Source organism: Vidua macroura, chromosome 5 (genome assembly GCF_024509145.1).
Source record: "Vidua macroura isolate BioBank_ID:100142 chromosome 5, ASM2450914v1, whole genome shotgun sequence".
Classification (NCBI taxonomy): Eukaryota; Metazoa; Chordata; class Aves; order Passeriformes; family Viduidae; genus Vidua; species Vidua macroura.
Genome location: NC_071575.1, coordinates 72,456,822 through 72,474,422, shown reverse-complemented (window position 1 = coordinate 72,474,422; position 17,601 = coordinate 72,456,822). Strand labels below are relative to the sequence as shown.

The window sequence follows — 17,601 nt, the reverse complement described above, 5'->3', positions numbered from 1 at the left end:
CATCAATTCTGTGTCTTAGGCCTCAGTTTATGGGCATTTATTGGAAATGTCCAACCTCAATTATACATCATTTTCAGAGCCTGCTATCCGGAGCTGTGGCTCTGCAAGGATGCAAAGCAGAGTTTGTTTTTTACATATTTTTATGGTGAAGGAGGCTGAGTCAGGAATTTAAACAGAGACTCCCCCGTGTCACGCAGCAATAACGTGAACATTCCACTAAATAGTCCATCAAAAGCCAATCTTTCCAAGACCTTCGGAAAGTGCGACTTGCTCCTGACCTCCTCTCAGCTCCAAGTTGTTGTGGTGAGGGTTTTGTGACATTTCTGCGGCTTTTGGCTGTGCGTGGGACAGGCACGGGGGACACGGCGGCCGCCCCCCTCAGACCCCTCACAGCTTTTCCCGCCCTTTTCCCCGTGACGAGCGCAGTGGCGGGAAGCGCCCCCCGGCAGCTGATTGGGTGACGGACGGGTGCCTCAGCAGCGGATTGGACAGAGCGCTGTCAATCATCACCAAACCCCGCCCCCGGGTCGCTATGACAACGCGACGCTGAGGGGAAGGAGGGGAGGCCATGGCGGCCGTAGGGGGGAAGAGGAGCCGGGGTTTCTACAGAGCTCCGGTGATGTGGGGACAGGAAGGTGAGATTCTGCCATTTCGACACGGGGCGGTGACGGAGGGAGTGGGGCTGGGGGCAGCTGGGGGAGAAAAGGAGGTTCACGGGGGAGCTGCTCGCTCGGGACAACTCCCTGACAGAGGGTGCAGCCAAGGGAGGGTCGAGCTCTGCTCCCATGGAACAGGGACAGAACAAGAGGAAACAGCCTCAAGTTGCGCCAGAGGTTTAGACTGGATAGCGGGAAAATTCCTTCCCTAAAAGAGTTGTCCAGCCCTCGCACATCCCTGGAAGGATTTCAAAGCCCCGTGGATGTGGCACTTGGGGTCAGTGGTGGCCCTGGCAGTGCTGGGCAACGGCTGGACTTGGTCTTGCAGGTCTTGTCCAGGATTTTGTGATTGTAAACCTCGAGGGCTTTGCTGAAAAGCTCAGAGTCCTGGAATCTGACAATTAGCAGCTGATTTCACAGGTGAGTATCAGCTTCTAGGGATGACCTGCCCCGACCTGGTTTTGCAAGGGACTATTTTTTCCCTTTTTCTCCTCAAAGTTTAGTGGGGACCGACACAGACACAGGTGCTTTACACTTTGTAACTCACCATGTAATTTTGTGTTGCAGGGTCCATCTCCAGGGCTTGATGTGAAGACCTGGCTGCTCTGTAAAAAGACTCAGCCATGGTAAAACACCTTTGATCCTCCAGAAGTCTTGATAACACCTTTTTAAGGAAAAGGGTTAACATCCAAAAGGTTCCTTCCCGCAGCTGCAGGACAGAACTGACCTGCCTAAATTCACTTTGTGTGCAAGTATAAACCTGATTCTGATTTTTAGCTTTTTTTGTTCTTGGCTGCAGGCTGTAAAATTTTGTACATAGCATAAAAAGCCTGTGAGCGTCTTTTATGTTTGGAAAGATCAGCTACAGGCTGAATTCCTCCCAGGAGCCTACAAGGGCTCACAAAATCCACCTGGGCAAACAAGGAATGGGACTCAGGTGACTGGCTGGATGCAAAATCTAGCACAAGCATGTCCCTGTGAAGGGGGCACATTCCAGCATGTGAAGTATTCCACAAATTCTGTCCAATTAAGGTCTGAGAAAGAGGCTTGTGCCATCTCAAACATATGTCTGAGCTCAAGTAGTTTAATTCTGCAATTTATCTGCCAGCAGCTGCAGTTTACACTCTTATTTTCTCTCTTTTTTGCTTCTGTAATAGAGGGTCTGTGTGCTTTAGATTAAAAATTTGATTATTTTAAATTTTTTTCTTTAGCTGTTCATATTCTTTCACGAATTGGTTCCAGCTGATTCTGAGGATTGTGCCCTTTACTCTGCCCTCACACCTCAGAGCAAAAATGTTTGTCCCTTTTGCACGGAGTAGAGCTGAGGAGGTGTGAAAGGAGTTTTTAGAAATTAGAACGTGGAAAATCCGCTACGTGCGTGGGTTTGGATTTGTGTAACCAGCAGTGGCGGGAGAGCAGCTCCATCCCAGATCCGTGGAAGCTGTAGGAGGGAGTCCTGCTTTCCTGGCTTAACATCCAAGCAGGAACACAGGAACGGATGAACACAGGCCGAGTTACTTCAGCATTGCATCCTCGTGTAGGAATTAAAAAAAGAAAACAATCAGTGGAAGAGAATGTTTGGCTTTCATTGTGCACAAACATTGGGTGGAAGGTGTGTTAATGCTTGTGAGTCCTTACGTAAAACCACCACAAAGTTCTGGGGTCTGGGTGAGGGGCTCTGCGAGGCAGGACTAAAAAGAACAAAACAGCTGCTCTGGGATGTCTTGGAGTCATGGAATGGTTTGGGCTGGAAGGACCTTCTCATCTCCAACCACCTCCCACTGTCCCAGGCTGCTCCAGCCCCAGTGTCCAGCCTGGCCTGGGACATTCCAGGGATGCAGGGGCAGCCCCAGCTGCTCTGGCAATTCCAGCCCAGACAGGAATTCCCAATTCCTAAGATCCCATCCATCCCTGCCCTCTGGCAGTGGGAGCCATTCCCTGTGTCCTGTCCCTGCAGGCCTTGTCCCCAGTCCCTCTGCAGCTCTCCTGGAGCCCCTTTAGGGCCTGGAATGTGCTGGAAGCTCTCCCTGGATCCTTCTCCAGGCTGAACACCCCCAGATCTCAGTCTCTCAGCCTGGAGTCCTCTACCCAAAAGTGAGACAACAAAGACCCAAAACTGAGTGGATTTGTGGTCATTTTCTCTCTGCAGGCAGGCAAAACCAAAAAACCCAAGGGTGGCAAAGGCAAAAGCTCCAAAAAGGGTGCAGATAAGAGTGTGAAAGAAGTGGATCTCCTCAGCCCAGCTGCCATGCTCAACGCTTACTACATCTCTCACAATGCCGCTGCCTTCCTGGAATTCCGGGGCCATCCCTGGCCTGGCTCTCTCAAAAAGAAGGGGAAGAAAAAGAAGTGAGAACCAAACTCCCTGGTGAACGCTCTCTGCTGTGATTAAACCCACCCTGACCTCGGCAGTGGTCAGCTCAGATGTTTCTCTTGGTCGCCGCTGTGTCCGTACAAAGACACTTTTATTGCAGCTCACACACGGTGACAAATGGCAGGGGACACTGTGCCATTGTCACTTCAGCCGTGGCCCTTCACCCTGCGGGTCTGCGTGGAATGGAGCGCTGTGCCTCGGCAGGGCTGTGCTGGGGCTGGATTCACCCACCCCGTGCCACTCCTTAGGGACGGGACGAGTCCCTGAGACCCTCCTTGAGCTCAGGAGGGACTGACAGAGCCAGTGGTGTGGGGAGAGCCTGAGGGAGCTGGGAAGGGGCTGAGCCTGGAGCAAAGGAGGCTCAGGGGGGACCTTGTGGCTCTGCACAAGTCCCTGCCAGGAGGGGACAGCCGGGGGGGTCGGGCTGTGCTCCAGGGAACAGGGACAGGAGGAGAGGGAACGGCCTCAGCAGGAATTTCCCCATGGAAAGGGGGCTCAGGCCTCGGCAGGGGCTGCCCAGGGAGCTTTGGAGCCCCCATTCCTGGAGGTGTCCAAGGAATCCCTGGAGGTGGCACTCGGGGCTCTGGGCTGGGGACAGGTGGGGGTCAGGCACAGCTTGGACTGAATGATCTTGGAGGTCTTTTCCATCCCAAATGATCCTGGGAATGTGTCTTAGGCCTTGTCAGGGATTCTGTTACACCCAGCGGAGGTGGTGATGGCCCCTCACCCCCAGGCTGTCACTCACTGTGACCACTCTCAGCCCAGACATCCTGGCTGGACACCACAAGCTCCGTGTCACATTCCGAGCCCTTTTGCTGCATTTCCTCCACGGGTGTTCAACACAGCCCTGGGGAAACCATGAAGCACCACGCTGAGAGGAGCTGTGCATCTCTCCCAGACCTTTCCACCCCTCTGACTTCCAGGTAACAGTCAATTATCATCAACCCAAGCCAATAAAGGCTTGGAAATCCTGGTGCTGTTTCTCCATTCTGAAACATTCCCTCTCTGAGGAGGTTTTGACCAGGGAAAATCATAATTGGTGGTGTTGCTTGTCAGCCAGCTGCTATCATTTGTAGCTTGCTGCAAACTCCACTGGGTTCTTTTCACCTATGTGTGGTACAACCCACCCTAGAAAGCCAAGGGTAAAATTGGTGTTTGGGGGGAAAAAATGTAGGATTTAATAATTATATATGTAGGTAATATATGAAGGGTTTGATTTAGAGCAATTTGGTTGCAGAAGAAAACAGCCATGTAGCCATTTTGGCTGTTACTATCTGTACTAATATGACAATATGAAAGCACAAAAGTAACACTTAAGAAAATGTGATATCAGGAAAAGGAAGAGAGGGAAAGGATAAGAGGAGGAAGATCTCACCACCCACAGGTCTTGTGATGAGACTTGGTTGTTGCAATCTCAGTGTCTGTTGGTCCAACTGGTGGTCACAGAGTGGATCCACCAGGGGATGAGGGGAAATCTCCAAGAAGTGGTGGGAGAAATGCACAGAACACAAAATCTGGGTTTACAGTCACTCAGGCTCAGTGGGAACTCCCAGGTGCCTCCCCTGGAGTGGGGAGTTTCACCCTGGATGATGGAATGCTGTGGGTCATGGGACACTTTGGGACTCTTTGACACCTTCGAAGATGACTCAGCTGACTTTTATGTCGGCACAGTTCAGTCCATTGTAGCCCATTGTGGCCGAGGTGAACACCGTGGGGCTACCTGTGAATGTCCCGATATTCCAGGGTAGGGAGTTATCCCATGAGTTCCCTTGAGCAGGGACAAAGAGGCAGTGCCCTATTCAGAGCTGATAAAGGTCCCTTATCAGTTTGTAGCCTGAGCTGGGCTGTGCTCCTTTGCACATCCTACCTTGCCCCCTGAATGTGTGAGCTGGCAGCGTCACAGTCTCCCTTCCAATACCCTTGTGGATCCATTCTTCTTCCCAGACCTGGGATAACTGGACAAAAGTACCACCTTTGTCTTATCCCCGGTTCAAAATCCAACATTCCAGTTAGCAGGGGTGTTTGGGGAGGGGTGGCTCTGGTGGTCACAGATGGACAGCAGTTCCTTTGCAGTTTGCTACAGTGAGCAAAATGATTGATTGATGATTTTAGCAATGTCTAATGCACGAGCCACTTCACTCTCTCACAACATGTCAAGAAAATAACCACAAGATGGGGAAAGCTCCGAGCTGGAAAAGATCACCAAGTCCAACCATCAGCCCGTGCTGAGCAGTAAGCCATGTCCTCAGGAGGGACACCCAGGCTGCTGGATTTCCTGTTTCCCTGCTCATTAGCTGCAGCTGGCCTGCTCTGATGACGCAGGGATGTGGTTTGCAGCACCACTTTGTTCTGAGCTGTGCACCTACGTCTCCTCCTCAGCCTTCTCTCGTGTCTCGCTTCCTCACCACCCACCAGGAAGTCGTTTGCCACAGCAGCTCGCAGCTCTTTGCTCCAGTCATCAGCCTTCTAAAACCAGAGATCCTCTGCAACCTCTGTATTCAGCATCTCCAGCTAAGAAATCAGTTAAAACACAAAAATACTAGATTTTTGTATGATATCTTTACCACGCAGAGCTTTTAGGGACAGATGTTTCTGAGCACTGAAGTAGGAACTGCTTAACGTGGTTAAGGATGGTTAAAAGTGAGCAAGGCCGTTTTTACATCTGTGGTAAACTGGAGCTACAATGGTTTCAAAACTCCAAGTTCCAGTGCCCAAAATTTACTGGAATATTTATTAAATAATAGTTTTGTTCTCTCTTTAACAAAAAAAATTTCTGATTTCAGCATGATGCCACTGAACTCAGCAGATGGTGACCAGTGAAGTGCAAAGGACAAAGACTCTGCTTTCCAGTGCATCTGAAAAGTTGCCATTCACTTCTTTGACAGCAGATGAAAAAACTCCCCCAACAATCCCAAACTGAGTAATGAAACATTTTTTTTCTTTTTTCCCCCTCCTTTTTCCTTTTACCTCAGCTGAATTTTGCATGTAATTCCATCTCCCTGGTGGTTAATAAAGACCAAAAGACATCTCTAAAGAAAAGTTTGGATTTCAAATGGCTGGATTTGCTTAAAAGTGGATGTGACAGGGTGACAGTTGCAGCTATTCCTGCTTCATCCCAGCCTGTAAGAGTTTGGTTCCCTGATGGGTTTTTCTGGGGTGCAGGATTTAAGCCGAGTTCATGATGAATAACTCCTGCTCTGTCCAAATCCACCAAGAGTTTTGTGAGGGGAATTTGCAAGCTGGAGATGCCCTTTTCTTATGGCACGGGGAACTTCGTGGTGTTCCGTGTGTCAGGCCTTGCAGGGAGTTAAGTTTTTGTGTTGGGGTTTTTTTTAAGTGTTGGGGTTTCCTGTGCTCTGCTGCCACTGTTGGCTCACGTTTCCTGCAGGAAGTTGTGTACCAGAGCCCTGCTGTTAAAAATACAGGAGATGTTGGGGTGTGCGTGTTTGTGGGTGGGGAGAGTCACAGGGCTGTTCTGGGATGGGAGTGGTAGACATAAATATAAATATAAATATAAATTATAGCTGTGAATATAAATTATAATTTAAAATATAAATAAACTCTAAATAGAAGTTATAAATTATAACTATAAATATAGTTTAATCAAATATATTATTCAGCACATTTGGTGAATTCAAGCTGCATGTGAGCAGCTTCCTCTCTTTTCCCTTCCCTCCAGCTAGCATTTCTGGATTTCTGGATTTTTTTTTTGCCAGGTTTCTCCTTCCACCTTATTTCACCTGAGGAAAAGCACAGTGGATCTTTGGACGTGTAAGAAAGGCTTGAGAAGGGGCAGGGATCCTTTTGTCCCCGTTCTCATTTGAAGAGCTGCCCTGGCTGTTATTTCCCAGCTCCAGGGGAGGATGGAGACTCTTTTCCTCATAAAAGGTATCTCCATAACAAAGAGGCTCCCGTGGAGAATTTTTAAAGAAAAACTTCCTTGCAAGAGGCTTTTAAAATGTTGGCACTAAAGAGTGTCAGCAGAGGGAAATAAAATAAAGTTTTCAATGGGTTAACTCCTCTCTCCTTCATTTATCTTTCACTGTCCTCACCTGGTACCATTTCAAGAACAAAAAAAACTCAATTTTACTGTCTTTTTATAAGGCTCTGTTTTACAAACTTTCTGTCGATTTTTTTTTTTTTTTTTTAATTACATGAGCTGTTTTTTTCTCTCTTTTGCTTTTGTAACTGTCATACAAAGGAGCAAAAGGAATGAAATTTTAGAGCTCACAGGAATGGTTTTTAGGCAAGCACCTAAAAGGTACCTGCAGGTACCAAAGTCTCCCAGCTGGAACACTGGGATGGGTTTGTTACATCCAGGTGTGTTATCCACTCTGAAATTATCCAGTGCTTTTCTGGGGATATTCAGGGAATTCAGGAGTCCTGCTTCTTCTGGTGTCCCCTTAGAGGAACAGCCTCAGACCATTAAAGGATCCTGGAAAGAAACCACCTTGTTCCTTTATTTTTTTTCCCTCTCCTTTTTTTTTGGTTTGTTTGTTTAGGCTCCACATGCTTTCATTAAAAAAAAAAATATTCCATTACTTTAAAATAAAATACAGGCCTTTAAAATTGCTGTATTCCTTTTAGGTTATTGCCACATGATTTCAGGAGAAACACTCAAAAGGAATTTTTAAATTTAAAGTCTGATACATTCACAACTAAGCTAAAGTAAGCCAAGTGTGAAATCTTCTTTATGCAAAAAAAAGTGTCAGCATTTGCCCTCGAGCTGTAACTGGCACTAAAAGAGAGAAATGTGTAAGAGAAATGAGGGAAATATTTAATGGAACTCATGGCTGCAGCAGAATCCTGTGCCATGAAAGGAACAATTTTCTCTTTGGTGGAAATTCTTGAAGTAAATATCTAAAAGTTTGCCTGCATTTGCTGCTGAATGTTGGAGTATTTTTAATAGCTGAAAATACAAGGATAGGCCAAGTGCTCCTACAATCCTACAGGAAATGTCAGCAGGGAGACAGTGGCACATGGATAATTGAAGAAAACAAAAATGCTTAAAGCTGTTTAGTACGAGCAAAAAATTGCATTGAACTTCAGAATTTATTTTTTTTTTCATTCTCTCTCAGGATGATTCAAGTAGGTCATGCAAATCTTGGGGGCACTTTTCCCACATCATTTAATAGGAAGTGCCTGTTCTGTGAAGGATGGAGATAATCAGCCTGGAATAAGAGTTTTCTGTGTGGACTGAGATGTTAAATCAGAAGTTACACCACCGGTGTTTGAGTTAAACTTGTATCAGTGAAGCAATTAAATCACAATAATTATTGCAGTTGGGGTTTCCTGGAGTTTTCTCAGTGCTTACATGGCCAACACACCTGAAAGGGGCTTAAAATGTGGATTATCTCACCCTGCTTTGCACTTTTGTAGCACAGCTGTGGGTGCTGAGCTGGTCATGCTGGGATCTCCCTAGGGATAAAAAGGAGATGGGAAACAGGCACGTGAATTATGGCCACTCCCCAAAAAACTCTGATGTTTCTTCGTCACATTTATGGCAAAATGCTCATTCCTTAAATTATGTTGTTCCTGAAAAAAAAAATAATTCGCTTTTTAACACTTTTTTTTGATTTCTTTTAGTCTGAAAAAGAAGGTTTGTAGAATAAATTTGCCCCACGTGCTCATGTGATTGGATGGGTTGCTCCCACAGTGCATGACATAGCACTCTGTGTGCTGAAGGCACGGTGACAACGGCTTGGATCGCCCAGGGAACAGCAGGAATGATCTGGCTCCTTTGGTATTTACACAAAACCTGCTCTGGGACACTTCCTAAGGGTTTCTTATGGCAGTTCAAAATGCTGCAGAGCCAGACCGAGCTTGCTGGAGCTGTAACATTTCTGTCTGGGGGGAATTCCTGCTCTGTGACGTTTGTTTGTGGTGGCTCTGTGAGTTTCCCTCTGGGGTTTGAGGTGTCCCTCACTAAAGGTGCTTGAGGAGGAGCAACTGGGAGCACTTTGCTTGTATAAAATGGAATTATTTTCAGTAGAGAAGGGCAGGGGCCTCTTGAGGACGATGATTTCCTGTCTGTGGGGTTTGATTGGGTTGTCAGCTGATTTTATCAAGCCACTAAGGCAGGGAGCACCCAGAGAAACAGGTGTCTTCTGCTGGGTTGTACTGGAGCTTTCCCAGCCCTTTTTCTTACTCCAGTTGTAACCATTGAGTTTGGCATGGGGTCCAAACCCTCTCAAACCACATGGCCTGAGGTGGGTCCTTGAAAGCTTCTGTCACCTGTTGCTTTGGCTCCTAAGATAGTTTGTCAGGAAGAACGTCCTGAAATTAGGTACAATATTTGGGGGAGTACCTCACAGTTATTGCTTGCCCTTTGGGAACTGTCCCAGGAGTAGCTCTGTTTTCTTAGAAACCTGCACACTTTTATCAACTCCTCCTCCTTTTCCACTGCCTTCCTCAGGTGCTTCGCACATTTTCTGTTCCCATCACCAGAAAAGCAGACAGCAGAGTGGGAAACACTTCCAGCTCTTACACTGGCAGCTGATATTTTGCTTTTTCTCCCCTAGAACCACAGCTGGGGTCTCTCAGAGTGCTTCAGCAGGTCTTAAAAGTTCTCCTCTACAAGTTTCTTCAGGAGAGGAGATGGAAGGAGGAGTCTGTGGGATTCACACTGGTGATCTCCTGGGAGTGCCTCTGGTGATCTCCCCGGTGCCCCTTGGTGTGTCCCAGGGTCCTCCAGCTCTCAGGTGGCTCCAGGACTGTTCCAGTTCCTGTGGAATTCATGTGGCAGAGCTCTGCTAATCCTGAGCTCACCTGATCCCACTGATCTTCCATGAAGTGAGTGTTGTTAAATCCCCGTTCCCTTAAAATCCCTCCTTTCATCTCGCTAGGGTAACAAAGCGCCCTGCTTCCACCCTTTAATATTGTTACATATTTCAAACCTGTAATTCTTGTTGCTTTCCTCCCTTCCCCACACTGCTGCCCTTTCATCAGCACAAGCTGACAATTAACACCTCCAGCCTGCAGTTTTCCTGATCTTCCCCAAGCCTAAATGTCTGCATCGATGCTGGGACTGGTTCTCTTGATTAACACAGGGAGAGCAGCTCAGGATGAGATTCCTCTGATTAAACGTGTGCAGGGGCTTAGAGCAGCCCCGAGCGTCTTGCTTAGGTACAAATTGAGGTATAAACCTCAGATTTATAAGATTTTGCTGAGAAAAAAAATCTAAAATTTAGCCTGGCTGCAGAAATGTAAGTTCCTCACAGGGGAAATCAGCACGGCCACGGCTTAGCCCTCAGGAATTTGGGCTAAAGGCCACAAAAAGGAGTGTGAGAGAACTGAGAAATCTCTATGACAAGGGTAAAACTGTGTGGGATATTCCCAGTGTCTAAGGGAAACCAGCCGGCCTGTGCCTTCGGGGCACCTCAGGGGACAAAACCGCGCTGCCTGCGAGGGGGGAGCAGAGCAGAGCCGGGCAAGTTCCCCGGAGTTTATCTCTCCTGCCCAGAGTTTATCGCTCCTGCCGCCAAAAACCCGGGCAGGGCTGAGCAAGGACCCGCCCGGCCACGGGGACACCGCGACAGAAGCAGGGGATTCTGTGTGATGCGGTGGCAGCAGGGTCAAGGTGTCAGCCCTGCCAGCTCTGTCCCACACTCCTGTGTAAAATGGGAAAAGCTGGGGGGAAAAGCAGTTTAAAATAGAAAAAAAAATATTTTTTTTTCTTAAATAAGTTTTTTTTTTTGGGGGGGGCGGGGAATTTTCCATATTTTTGGTGAGAAAGTCCAGTTGAAAATGTAAATTCCTGGAAAATGCCTTTTCAAATAGAAGTTTTGAAAAAATCTGTTTAAAATAGTTGTGGTGGTGGGGTTTTTTTTGCTATTTTTTGGGGGGAAAAAATCATATTTAAAACAGACTTTTCTTTCCTTGTTTTGGCGGGAAAATCCATCTTATAGTGGAAATTGTGGGAAAAGCCAGTTCAAAATGGAAATGTTTCCTTTTTTTTTTTTTTTTTTTTGGTGGAAAAAATGCAGTTTATAACGGACTTTTTTTTTTTTTTTTAATTTTTGTAATTTTTCTAAGATACAGTACAAAAGGAAAAATTATCAGATGCTCCAGCAGCCACTCCAGAAAAACCAATTTAAAAAAAAAATCCTCCCCGATGTTTATGGAGGCCTTCCTGCCAACGAGTTCCCACCTCATTTTTCCCTTCTTCAGTCTGATCTTTGTCTCCCCATTAATTGTACATGAGGTGCTTTGAGCTCCCTTCCCACCCAATCCATTCTGTGGTGAACTTGACCAAAGTATATCCACATTTATAAATATAGTAAATTTGAAAATAAGGAGTGAAAAGAAGCTGAAAAATATCTGAGAAGCCTGCTGCACTGCATGTAAGGATCTCAACTGGAGAGAGGGAATATTCAGATGAAAGATCAGAAATGTGCATTTGCAGAGCCCTGACAGGTGCTGGGAGATGCTGCAGGAATCCAAAATCCCCCCCTCCCGCAGCAGCTCCCCAGAACAATTACAGATTTTGGGGACTGCAATCCCTAACAGAGCTTTCCCCTATAGGAACCATCCCCAAATTCAGCCTTGACTTTGGTCGGCTCCAGAGAAGCCGTGGAAGGTAGAGCGCGGCCAAGGCTGGGCTTAAACTTAAAACAAAGCACCACCAAAATTCCCCCTGGATGTTGGGAAAACCATCCTGGCTCTTGATGAGCCGTGCAAAGACAGCTCAGTGCACGTTCCTGAACAATCCCTGCTGCAAGGACACACTTCAAGGAAAGCAGTGGATGGCATTTTCTTTTTACTCTGGGAAAGAGGGAGAGAAGAAAAAAGCCAAGGAGCCTCAGCTGTGTTCTCTCCTCTTCCATCTGTATCATGAATGTTTGAAAAACTGCTGTTTGTGGTCTCTCAGAGTGGTTTTTTCACTTTTTTCAGGGTGTCCTAGAGGTTGTGGACTCCACATTCCTGGCAGTGCCCAAGGCCAGGCTGGAGGAATCTGGGATGATGGGAAGTGTCCCTGCCCATGGGATGAACCGGATGATCCTTAAATTCCCTTCCAAGCCCCTTCCACGATTCCATCATTTTCCCAGGAGTCTGGATGATGGGAAGTGTCTCTGCCCACGGCAGAGGATAGAACTGGATAATCCTTAAATTCCCTTCCAAGCCCCTTCCACGATTCCATGATTTTCCCAGGAATCTGGGATGATGGGAAGTGTCCCTGCCCATGGCAGAGGATAGAACTGCATGATCCTTAAATTCTCTTCCAAGCCCCTTCCACGACTGTGATTTTCCCAGGAATCTGGATGATGGGAAGTGTCCCTGCCCATGGGATGAACTGGATGATCCTTAAATTCCCTTCCAAGCCCCTTCCACGATTCCATGATTTTCCCAGGAATCTGGATGATGGGAAGTGTCCCTGCCCATGGCAGAGGATAGAACTGGATGATCCTTAAATTCTCTTCCAAGCCCCTTCCACGATTCCATGATTTTCCCAGGAATCTGGGATGATGGGAAGTGTCTCTGCCCACGGCAGAGGATAGAACTGCATAATCCTTAAATTCTCTTCCAAGCCCCTTCCACGATTCTGTGATTTTCCCAGGAATCTGGGATGATGGGAAGTGTCCCTGCCCATGGGATGAACTTCCCTTTGTATTGTATCTTTTAAAAAATAAAAATTAAAAAAATATTCTAGTTTAAACTATTTTTTCCACCAAAAAAAATAAGGGAAACACCACCAAATTATTTTAGACAGATTTTTTTTTCAAAATGTCTATTTTAAAAGGCATTTTCCAGGAATTTACATTTTAAACTGGATTTTCTCACAAAAAAAATTGGGGAAAAATTTTTTTATTTTAAACTGATTTTTCCGCAACTCCCATTTTAAATTGGATTTCCCACCAAAATTATGGCCAAAAAAAAAAAAAATCTATTTAAAATTGATTTTTCTCTAACTTACATTTTCCATTTTGAACTGTCTTTTTCCCACTATTTCCACTTAAAAATGGATTTTTCCGCCAAAACAAGGAAAGAAAAAAACCATTTAAAATGTGATTTAATTTTTTTTTTCCACAAAAAAAAAAAAAAGAAAAAGAAAAAAAGAGACTGCAGGTGCCAGCACTCAGCAGCCACACAAACACGTGGCTTTGGAAATATGCACCTGGATGGGGCATCCCTGTCACCCACCCTGCTCCCTGAGGCAGGAGCAGCTGCACCTGCAGCATTCCTGAGCCTGCTTTGTCCAACCTGCTCCCAAAACCTCCAGCCCGGGTGAATTGTCACATCCTACCCCTGTGGGATTTTCCTGCTGCCTCACCCAAATCCACATTTCTCCAGGACCTTCCTCCTGCAGGGATCCCAGGTTCTACAGAACTTCTAGCTCTATATCCACCTAGAGATAGAGATATATAAATATATAAGTAGATCTATAAATATATAGGTAGAAACATAAATATATAAGTAGAAATATCAAGATACCTATTAATATATTTTTATATATAATAATATAATGTTATATTATATTATATTATATTATATTATATTATATTATATTATATTATGTCATATTATATTATGTTATGTTATGTCATATTATGTCATATTATATTACATCATGTCACATTACATAATATTATATATTATATATTATATATTATATATTATATATCATATGTCATATATCATATATCATATATCATATATATATAATATAATATATTATATATTATATATCATATTATATTTAGAGTGTAAATATAATATAAATATAATATAATATATTTTATATATTATATATAATATAAAATATATTTATAATAAATATATTATATAATATAATATAATATAATATAATATAATATAATATAATATAATATAATATAATATAATATAAATCCCAAGGAATTTTTGCACCCACCAGATCTCCAGCACAGAGCACGGAATAAACACAAATTGTCCCTTAATGAAGGGACATCCCTGAAAATATTTTGCTTTCCAGGCTGCTCTTCAACAACTTCTGGGAACTCTTCTCATGCCTGGCCCCGTTGTGTTTTCTGTGTCATTCCTAAGGAAAAAAAAAATAAAATTTGTCAGCTTCAGGGCATCAGATATCAAGTTCCACCTCAAGAGTCGAAAATCCCACAGATTTACACCCATTTTTATTATTTCCCTCAGCTCCTTTCCCCTCTCTGTTTCAAATCCATGTTTATTTTTTAGCTCCATAAAGCATGGAATTGTTTACATTGGCCTTTAATATTATTAAGTCCCACTGAAAGTCCACTGAGGTGAATTGTGAATTCTACAGAAAAATGGGAACAATTTGTATTTTTAACTGGGTTTTTCCAGAGAAAATGGGGGGAAATAATTTTTTAAATGGGTTTTTCCATAAAAAATGGGGAAAAAATATAGATTTTAAACCTGGTTCTCCCACAAAAAAGGGGAAATGTCCCTTTTACACTGTATCTTTAATAGAAATAAAAATATAAATATAATTAAATAGTTTTAAACTGTATTTTTTTCCACCAAAAAATAAGGGGAATGTTTCAATTTTGAACTGGCTTTTCCCCACAATTTCCATATTAAAATGGCTTTTTCCGCCAAAACAATGAAAGACAAATCCATTCTAAAGATGATTTTTTTTCACAAAAAAAAAGCAAAAAAACCACCACCAAATTATTTTAGACGGATTTTTTTTTCAAAATGTCTATTTTAAAAGGCATTTTCCAGGAATTTACATTTTAAACTGGATTTTCTCACCAAAAAAAATTGGGGAAAAATTTTTTATTTTAAACTGATTTTTCCGCAACTCCCATTTTAAATTGGATTTCCCACCAAAATTATGGCCAAAAAAAAAAAATCTATTTAAAATTGATTTTTCTGTAACTTCCATTTTACACCTGATTTTTCCAGACTTTCTCACCAAAAATATTGGGGGGGGGGGGGAATCTATTTTAATCTGATTTTTCTGCAACTCCCCTTTTAAACTGTATTTTCTCACCAAAAATATGGGGGAAAAAAATCTATTTTATACTGATTTTTCCGCCAAAAATATGGCCAACAAAACCAACATATTTTAAACTGGTTTTTCCGCAACTCCCATTTTAAACTGGATTTTCTCACCAAAAATATGGGAAAAAAAATCTATTTTAAACTGATTTTTCCACCAAAAATATGGCAAAAAAAAAAAAAGAAAAAAATCTATTTTAAACTAATTTTCCCACCAAAATTATGGCAAAAAAAAATCGATTTGAAACTAATTTTTCCACAACTCCCATTTTAAGCTGGATTTCTCACCAAAATTATGGCAAAAAAAAATCTATTTGAAATTGATTTTTCCACCAAAAATATGGCCAACAAAACCAACATATTTAAAACTGATTTTTCTGCAACTCCCATTTCAAACTGCATTTTCTCCCCAAAAATATGAGGGGAAAAAAAAAATCTATTTGAAACGAATATTTCCGCAACTTCCATTTTAAACTGGATTTTCTCACCAAAAATATGGGAAAAAAAAATCTATTTTAAACTGATTTTTCTGCAAATCCCATTTTAAACTCGATTTTCTCACAAAAAAATATGGGGGGGGGGGGGGGAAATCTATTTGAAACTGATTTTTCCACCAAAAATATGGCCAACAAAACCAACATATTTCAAACCGATTTTTCCGCAACTCCCACTTCAAACTGGATTTTCCCACCAAAATTATTTCCCAAAAAAAAAAAAAAAAAAAAAATCCATTTCAAGCCTGGCTTGGCGCGCTAAGCCCGCCTTTAGCAGCGTTCCCGCTCTGCCGAGGCCCCGCGCCCCTCAGCGCCCCTGAGGCGGGAACGGCCGCGACCTTCCCAACATGGCGCCGCCCGCCTCGCGCCCTCCCCAAGATGGCGCCCCCCCCGCCAGACCTCCCGCCTATGGCCGCCCCCGCCGCCCTCGCCCTCCCCAAGATGGCGGCGGCGCGGCGCTATGACGCCATACGTCCCGCTCCCCCCCTCTCGCTGTCCCCGGCCTCCTCCGCCGCCGCCGCCGCCGCCGGTCCCCGCCTCCCGCGCTCGCCACCGCGGCGGCCGAGGGCGACTCGCGCCGCCGCCCCGCTCGCCCGCCGCCCGCCCTCCGCCCGCCCGCGGCCCCGCGGCGCGGGCCCGCCGCAGCGCAGCCGCTCTGAGGTGAGCGTCCTACCGCGCAATCTCCTCCAGCCCCGGCGCAGCCGCACCAACGCGGGGCCCCCGCCGCCCGCACCCGCTCCCCCGGCGGCCGCGACCGCCCGGCCGCGCCGGGCCCGCGGGGCCGCCCCGGGGAAGCGGCGGCGCCGGGGGAGCCGGGACGAGCGGCGAGCGGGGCGAGGGCCGGGGGGCGGCGGGTGCGGGGCGGCCTCGGAGCTCCGGCCCGGGGGAGCCGGGCCCGGCCGGCCGGGGAAGTTGGGCCGCCGCGGCCGCAGACATTGGCGGGGCTTTCGCTTCGCCCTTTTCCCTGGTGTTCTCGGAGCCCCTTCTTTCCTGCTTTTAGCTCTCGCCACCTTTTTTTTTTTTTTTTTTTTTTTTTTTCTTTCTTTCTCTCATTATGCCTCCTTTTTTTCCCTCCCCCTTCACCCTCCCTCTTTTTTTTTTCTTCAACCCCCCCTTTTTTTCCTTCACCCACTTTTTTTGCCTTCACCCCCACTTTTCTGCTTTCACCCCCATTTTTTTTAATCTTCACCTGCCCTTTTTTCCCTTCACCCTCTCTTTTTTTCCCTTCACTCCCTCTTTTTTTTTCCCTTCACTCCCTCTTTTTTTTCCCTTCACTCCCTCTTTTTTTCCCTTCACTCTCTTTTTTTTCTCTTCACCCCCTCTTTTTTTTCCCTTCACCCTCTCTTTTTTTCCCCTTTCACACCTCCGGTTTTTTCCCTTCACCCCCATTTTTTTCCCCCCTTCATCTCCCCTTTCTCCCCCCCATAATCAATTAAGTTGTAAAAGGCCTCAGAGATAAATGAGTCCAACCTTGATGAAGTTCCTCTTCATGCCTCCTTTTTCCCCCCCCTCTCCCTTCACCTCTTTTTTTGCCCCAGAATCAGAGAACCAGTTAGGTTGGAAAAGACCTGTGAGCTCATTGCTGAAGCTCCCCTTCATGCTCCCTTTGCCCCCCTCTTTTTTTTTTTCTCTCACCCCTTTTTTGCCCTTTTACCCCCCTTTCCCCGCCTCCCCTTTATTTTTCTTTACATTTTTCTTTACATTTCTTTCGTTTTGCACGTTAATTTTCCTCCCCCTGTACAGGAGGGTGGGAGCGAGTTGAAACGTGTTAATCACTCACCTCCCCTCCATCTAATATACCCAAAAAAGGGCTGTAAATTGCCTATAAAAAAGGGGTGTAACTGGCTATGTATTAAAATACCCAAAAAAAAAGAGCTCTAAACATCTGGCTCAGGGCAGACCTGGCTGTGACTGAGGTGCTCAGGCCCTTTTTAGTGTAAATAATAATTAAGGGACAGAAATAATTCAGCTCAAGACTCTTCCCAGGTCTAAGCTTTCTTGCAGCTACAGATGATTTTCGTTGCGTGGGGAGATGTTTTCTCTGTTCAAGTTTGGGAACTCTGCTTTATGTTTTTATTATTTTTTTTCTCCTTCACTGAACTGTTATTTCCTGAATTTG

The 17,601-nt window shown here is 45.1% G+C and overlaps 2 protein-coding genes and 1 long non-coding RNA gene across 5 annotated transcripts in view; 2 read left to right on the top strand and 1 right to left on the bottom strand.

Moving 5' to 3' along the window:
* The first annotated feature begins 528 nt into the window (after positions 1-528).
* Positions 529-3,067, top strand: SMKR1 (small lysine rich protein 1). 2 transcript variants are annotated; one of them, XM_053979008.1, is made up of 4 exons: positions 529-635; positions 985-1,076; positions 1,224-1,282; positions 2,806-3,067. In XM_053979008.1, the coding sequence occupies exons 3-4, from the start codon at positions 1,280-1,282 to the stop codon at positions 3,007-3,009; spliced, it is 207 nt and encodes a 68-aa protein (XP_053834983.1). In that variant the 5' UTR covers positions 529-635; positions 985-1,076; positions 1,224-1,279; the 3' UTR covers positions 3,010-3,067. The 2 variants fall into 2 exon arrangements, with proteins under 2 accessions (XP_053834983.1, XP_053834984.1); XM_053979009.1 differs by lacking the exon at positions 985-1,076.
* A 5,043-nt stretch (positions 3,068-8,110) lies between these two features.
* On the bottom strand, positions 8,111-14,663 carry LOC128808167 (uncharacterized). Of its 2 annotated transcripts, none has more exons than XR_008437383.1 (3): positions 13,901-14,663; positions 13,274-13,375; positions 8,111-9,755 (listed from the first exon to the last, which is right to left on the bottom strand). It is a non-coding gene; the product is annotated as an uncharacterized LOC128808167 (long non-coding RNA). The 2 variants fall into 2 exon arrangements; XR_008437382.1 differs by having other exon boundaries at positions 13,301-13,375.
* A 1,418-nt stretch (positions 14,664-16,081) lies between these two features.
* Positions 16,082-17,601, top strand: part of NRF1 (nuclear respiratory factor 1) — a 60,678-nt gene continuing 59,158 nt past the window's right edge. Inside the window, exon 1 of the mRNA XM_053978966.1 lies at positions 16,082-16,142. The gene's annotated coding sequence lies outside the window, so the exon portion shown is untranslated. The remainder of the gene's footprint in view (positions 16,143-17,601) is intronic.